This window comes from Ictidomys tridecemlineatus, chromosome 4 (assembly GCF_052094955.1).
Source record: "Ictidomys tridecemlineatus isolate mIctTri1 chromosome 4, mIctTri1.hap1, whole genome shotgun sequence".
In the NCBI taxonomy this organism is placed as follows: Eukaryota; Metazoa; Chordata; class Mammalia; order Rodentia; family Sciuridae; genus Ictidomys; species Ictidomys tridecemlineatus.
In genome coordinates this window covers 190301683-190308225 of record NC_135480.1, presented here as the reverse complement: position 1 = coordinate 190308225, position 6543 = coordinate 190301683, and the positions used below count along the sequence as shown (strand labels likewise).

The following is a 6543-nucleotide window of genomic DNA, read 5'->3' as shown; positions in this document are numbered from 1 at the left end:
AGTTGCCTTGCAAAATCAAACCTCTCTCAGGTGATCCATGGGAATGTATTGCCTATTCAAAAATAGAATTGAATAACAAAATCAAATCGGGGAATTGGGGCATTTGATTACATCCCCAATCAGATATGTTTATTTATTTCTGTTTATTCTCCAAATGCCATTGAAAAGATCACTAACAGAATCAGAGGACTATAAGTACAAGGAGAAGGTTAGAGGGGACATGAATATAATTGGGGACATGATATGGGTGATGGAAGACATCCTTGCTGTCTTTTGGAAGACAGTGAAGCCATGGCACAGATCGCAGAACCAAACATACTTGTTTATATTTTCATGTGTATAATAATCACATATATATGTATACAAATACATATATTCCATTTGCATTTCTTTTCTCATGACTTGCCTGATTGTAAAAAATTTTAACAGGTCTAGTTAACATTTACTTGGGTTTCTGAGTGCCATTCACTGTTATAGTCTGTGTATTATCTCATTTAATCTGCTGGTCAAGTACATGGATTATTGTCCCCATTTTCAGGGAGGAAACCGAGACTTGGAGAAGTTAAGTAGTTTGCTTATCTCTGCTGCTAGTAAGCAGAGTCTGGATTCTGAGCGAGGACTCTGACCCCATACAGACCTACAAGTCTGACTTGCTGGAGAACCCAGACTCTCCCTGCCTATCCTAAACTGCCTCTCCTCTGACATTTTTTCCACTGGATTATTTGCATTTTGCAAGAGCTCTTTGTCTTTTTATTGCAGGTGCTTAGAAGGGGGAAGGGTGGGAGGGTCTGTAGGGTACCCTGCCTTTGGTCAAAGCCCGGCTGTGCAGGAGTCAGGAGAGGTCAGCAGGAAGCAGCCAGAACAGTCTAGGACAGCGGAAGAAGACGAGCCCCACACAGAACAGAGGCCTGCGAGGGTGAGTGGACTTCCACCCCCTCAGAGACAGAGCGAGAGTGACTCACAGGGAGGGGGTGGGGGATGAAGAGACCAAAGCTCCCAAGTGCCCCCTGTACACACAGACGGTCCAAAGTCATCAGAGGGAAGCCTGCAGCAGAGAGAGCTAGATACCCTGCAAATGAGACCCGCCCCAGGCAGGCTGGAGGCAGAAGTCTCATCGCAGAGCACATGCTTGCAGGGTGGCACTCAGGAAGGAGAAGGGGCTCCAAGGGAGCAGGTAAGGGTAAGGGAGCCAGGGAGGGTCATGGAGACATGGGGTCACAGGGCCTGGAGCCTGGAGACAGCACTGCCTCATGGTGGGCTCTGGCCTGGGATGCAGGCTCCTGGGCTCATCCTTCAACAGTTCTTAGCTCTGAAGCCTTGGACAAGTACCTCCACCATCTTGTTCCTTGGCTTCCCCATCTGTCAAATGGGTGTAAAAATGGTCAAGCTAACTCTGCACTGAACTCCTGCTGAGTTGTGCTGGGCACTCACAGGCTACAAAGTGGGGTCATTGGCCTCTTTAACAGAAGAACATGAAGTGCAGAGATTTAGCCATTCAGGATCAGCAAGAGTCTGGTTTCGAAGGCTGCCTGCTCTTTACTCCCATTCTGCCTCCTTCATAGGGTGGTTTTAGAGAATCAAACGGCCTTTTGCAAATAGAAACAAGCAGTTAAAGGCGATTATATTATCTAGGTGTTGCCACACAGTTCTGCCAGTTCCCTATCTCTGTCATGTTGGTGTTGGAAACAATGGGGGCCACTGCAGACAGTTAATATTTGGTAATGACTTGTGCACAGGGTGGTGTTTAGGATTCACTGTCCCCGAGCTGCCCTGGTCTGGGGGTGGTGGGTGATCCATGGCACAATGTCTCCTGGAGAGACTGGCCTCTGACCAGCTGACCTTGGAAGCACAGCGGGTGCCTCACTGATAAGGGCCAGGCTTTAGTGACCATCCTCCTCCTCCTCAGCCCTCCACAGCCTTGGTCGTGGATCTTCAGAAAGGGTAGCTCTGATCTGGGGGGAAAGGGGAGAGATTTTTAAGAACAGTGAGACAAGCTGATCTGGAATAAAGTTCAAATTTTCAGGTAAGAGAATTTTTAAAATAAAACACAATTTATAGTCTTGCCCCAGAGATAGCCACTGTTGATATTTGGTTGCTTATCTTTCCAGACAGTTTTCTTTGAAAATAGGATTGTGTTGTAATGTGGTTTTATAGCTGGTTCTTTTTCACATTACATCATGGATATAGTTCCATATTAATAAATGTTCTATCACATCATTTCCAAGGCTGCAGAATGTCTCTTCCACAGATAGAGCAGAATTCACCTCGTCAGCCTCCTAGTATTCGATAACGAGGTGATCATCTGTAGCTCACCACTGCTCAAGGCCTTGGGCATCTCTATAATCAAATCTTTGCACAGGCCCTTGATTAATTCCATGGAATAGATTTCCAGTTCTGAGTCAAGGCTATGAACACTTTAAGGTTTTTGATGATGATTGAAGTTCTGTTTGTGATGCTGGAATTCAGGGGCTCCTCAAAGATGAGTGGAGAAAATGTTCTCACGGCTTTGAAGTCAACTGTAACTCTTCCTCTCTCTCTAACCGGTTTGCAGAAATAAGGCCAACCACCTCTTACACAGTCCTTAACTGGGCACTGGGCCTACCTAAAAGTCTCGCTCCTCTTAGCTTTCTTTTCACAAGAGAAAATTGAGGCCTGTGGGATGCAGCAGATCTGGGTTCGTGAGCTCCACAGCTTGGCTCCAGGGTCTACATCTGGTTCTGGGAAGTTGGATGATTCTGTCTCCAAAGACATCATTAATGTCGTCCCCTTTTGTCCTCTTCACCCTCAGCTCACTAATGTCACACATCACCGTCACCTAACTGGCCTTCCATTTCCAGTCTTGTCCCTCTCAGTCTGTCCTCTGCTCTGAAGCTGGAATGCCATTTGAAACATGGAAATAGTAACACAGATCAGACCACCTCCCCGAAAGAAATTCAGATGCTTCCTGAGCTTCAAGCCCTTCCACCTCCTGCCCTTCTCCGGCCGCACTTCTTCATTGCTCATCACTCATTACACCTCTCCTTGCCTCACTAGCTCCAAGTGCCACGAGGTCAAAGACGGGTTGATTTTGCCCACTGATGCAATGCCTTGCACAGCGCCTGGCATACAGTAAGCACTCAATAACTATGAATGAATGAATGGTCCACTGAATAAAGCACTGGCACAGACCTTTGATCAAGTGCTTCTGTTAGGGCTGAGCCATCTTATCTTGCTTATCCTCATTTCCTTCTTCCCTGTGTGGTGCAGTGACCGAGTTTCTAGAAGAAAACCAGGACGCCATGGGTGAGAGAGTAAGTAGGTTCTGCTCCAGGTGTCAGGTCAGTCAGGGGAGATGAGGCCATATCAGGGGTCCAAGGGACTCACAGCCCCCAAAGCTGCCCTTGCATAGTTCCCAGGTTCCTACCATTAGATTCTTATGGCTGTAAAGAACCAGTAAAAGGAGAACACTTCTGCCTAGCCAACAGCACACACCCGGCTTGTGGGCTAAGTGGATGCTGTTGTGTTTCTGTGACAGCAGCATGGTGGTGGACTTGGAATCCAAAGACTCGGGTCCCAGTGTCACCAGAACCAGCTAGGTGGCTTGGGGTGAGTCACTTATCTCCATCTGCAAAGTGAGTGTTAGGAGGGAGAAGTGGTTTTTAAACCTTCCCCCACCAAAAAAACTCAGCTATTTAAATAATTGAAAGGACCAAGATGAGAAACAGATAACAAGCCAAGCATTTCGATTTGAAACAGGGAAGCAGGGCTGGGGCTGCTCCCTTCTGACTGCTCTCCTGAAGTCCCCAAGGCTGGCAGGATGGCCAGCTGTGGGACTCGAAGATCTCAGCGCTGGCTGGCTGTGTTCTAAGAACAAAGCAGAAGGCAGCCAGGTTTGCAGGCCGTGTGGGCACGGTAAGAGATCAGGAGAGGACAAGGGGGCCGGAGGAGGCTGGTGTGCAGAGTTTTAGACCGTGAACCAGGTGAATTTTGCAGCAATAGAAGCACAGGACAGGCAGCCCTTTTGTGCAAGGAAGAGATTCCGGCCATTTGAGAAAAGAAATGAGGAGAGAGGAAGCCCGGACGACTCACTTACCCTTTCCATGATCCAGAAAGGAAATCGCCACCCCTGCCTTTCCAGGCCAGGGACCTCAGGTCTGGGAAGAACCGCCCACAATCACGCAGATACTTGGCTTCCAAGTTCAATTGGTTGCCACGTCCCAGGTGTGTGTGGGGGGAAACTCGGTCCCCAACCTCCCAGCCGCCACCTAGCAGCTCTCTGGCCTTGGCACCAGGCAGGTGCGCTCAACAGGCTGCAGCCTGGGCCACCTGGCAGCTCCAGGTGCTGTGATCTTGCTGCCATGGAGACGGCCCTGGGCTTGGTGGTGAGAAGGCAGTTTCCCAAAGCTTTGTGGATTCAGGAGAGGGAGAGACCAGAACCTCAGGCACTTGTGAGTATTCTGCCTGATCCCGCTGCAGCCTGCACAAGCCCAGGTGGGTGTCTTGATGGTTTCCCTGGACAAAGCAGGGTGGGGGATCCAAGAGACGTCGAGTGCCAGGGAGAGGCTCTGTGAGGGTTGATCTGGGGGCCTGAGCGCGAGGTCCCAGATCAAGGGGAAAAGCTTTCCCAGGGGCCTCTTCATCAGGCCAAGGAGCGGGCCAGGCTGCTCTGGAGGGTTGGCCCTCTAGACCAGGCGGAGGAGGAAAGCAGGCCTGGCGTTTGCTCCTACAGGAAGGACAGACAGGGAATTGACAAAGACCATCTCACCATGGTCAGAGATTTAAGGGAAGGGAGGATCTGTCCTCTAGCAAAACCCCAACCATGGTTCACCCTCTTCTGACGTCAGGGCAGTCAAGGGCCAACACAGTGACCACAAGGAACATTCCCAAAGCCGTCCACAAAGCCAGGGTGCAGTTCCCTCCACTGCCAGTTCATCTGGTGCTGTTGGTTGGGGAGATGGTGACGCAGGGGAAGCTGTGTCCATAGACTTAGCTGAATGGCTTAGAAACAAGGTGCTCTGGAAGAAAACGCTTTTGAACCTAAGCTGCTTCTGTAAAATGGGACTGAACAGAACGCCACAGAACGCTGAGCCTCAGACCAAGCTCAGGGACAGAGCTTCATGGGTGAACCTTTGCTCCTTTTTCCTGCCAGGACTTCCCCTGTGAGGCCTCCCAGTGTGGTCTGAGGATGGCCGAGCCCCAGGGCCGGGAGCCTGAGGCTGAGTGTCCTGTCTGCTGGAACCCCTTCAACAACACGTTCCATACCCCCAAAGTGCTGGACTGCTGCCACTCCTTCTGTGTGGAATGCCTGGCCCACCTCAGCCTGGTGACTCCCGCCCGGCGTCGCTTGCTGTGCCCGCTCTGTCGCCAGCCCACCGTGCTGGCCTCGGGGCAGCCCGTCACTGACTTGCCCACGGACACTGCCATGCTAAGCCTCCTCCGCCTGGAGCCCCACCACGTCATCCTGGAGGGCCGGCAGCTCTGTCTCAAGGACCAGCCTAAGAGCCGCTACTTCCTGCGCCAGCCTCGGGTCTACACACTGGACCTAGGCCTCGAGCCTGGGAACCAGACTGCACCTTCCCAGGACACTGCCCCGGCCACCAGGCCTATGCCCATCCCCATCCCCAGCCACTATTCTCTGAGGGAGTGTTTCCGCCACCCTCAGTTCCGCATCTTTGCCTACTTGATGGCTGTCATCCTCAGTGTCACTCTGCTGCTTATCTTTTCCATCTTTTGGACCAAGCAGTTCCTTTGGGGCGTGGGCTGAGCACTCTGTTTCTGGACAAGGAACCAGGCCTTTCTCAGTGGCTGCTGGGGCTGGGGACGCAGAGCCTCATTTGGTATTGTCTTCCTTTGTAGTATTTTATGATCCAGAGATCGGTTAGGCCCTGTTTGCTTCTGGGAGCAGAGAAGGCCCTACCGTGGGCCCATGTGGGCGGGGTTGGGGGATGAAGCTGAAGGGCTGGGAGGCATGCAGAGCTCTGAGTGTGAACCAGGGGTTGTATGGCTATAGAGCCACATAACAAGTTGTGCCAAAGGACTGGACAATGGTATCCAGCGATCTGACTAGTCCAAATAGCAAGCTGTAGCTCTCCCTGGAGCTGTTTTTCCCTCAGTTCATGTTTTATTTTTTATTTTATTTGCTCTTTTCATTATGTGTTGCTAAAATGTTTGGAAAGTAAGTTTGAATTCTGTGAGAAAATGTGCTTGTCTCCCCTTTTCAGCTTTCTCCTTGGATGTCTTTCCACCAGTCCCAGTAAAAAATGGTCTGCATTCCTTAATTCCTTCATTTATTCATTCTACAACCATTAATTGGGCAGGTGCTGAGTGCAGAAGGGAAGAAAAGTGTAAGATTACCCACTGGTGGCTGATGGCCCCCAGCAGCAGGGAAGACGCACTGTCAGCTGCTTCTTACACAGGACAACCTCTTGTCAGTGTGCAGTTCATGGAGTGTTGGGAGATAAGAGTCTAAAGGTGAAAGAAGCCAAGATCAGTGGATTAGGAATCTGGGATTTGGGCTGGAGTTGTAGTTCAGTAGTAGAGCATTTGCCTAGCATGTGTGAGGCA

The 6543-nt window shown here is 50.6% G+C and overlaps 1 protein-coding gene across 7 annotated transcripts; it reads left to right on the top strand.

Annotated features, from left to right (window-relative positions):
• The first annotated feature begins 791 nt into the window (after positions 1-791).
• Positions 792-6257, top strand: Rnf183 (ring finger protein 183). Of its 7 annotated transcripts, none has more exons than XM_078047987.1 (3): positions 930-1174; positions 3736-3891; positions 3973-5248. In XM_078047987.1, exons 1-3 carry the CDS (start codon positions 979-981, stop codon positions 4548-4550), a joined length of 930 nt encoding a protein of 309 aa, XP_077904113.1. In that variant the 5' UTR covers positions 930-978; the 3' UTR covers positions 4551-5248. The 7 variants fall into 7 exon arrangements, with proteins under 7 accessions (XP_077904118.1, XP_077904113.1, XP_077904114.1 ...); XM_078047989.1 differs by lacking the exon at positions 3736-3891 and adding an exon at positions 2789-3290 and having other exon boundaries at positions 1034-2023; positions 5129-6257; XM_005329688.5 differs by having other exon boundaries at positions 1034-2023; positions 2789-4470; positions 5129-6257.
• The last annotated feature ends 286 nt before the right edge of the window (positions 6258-6543 follow it).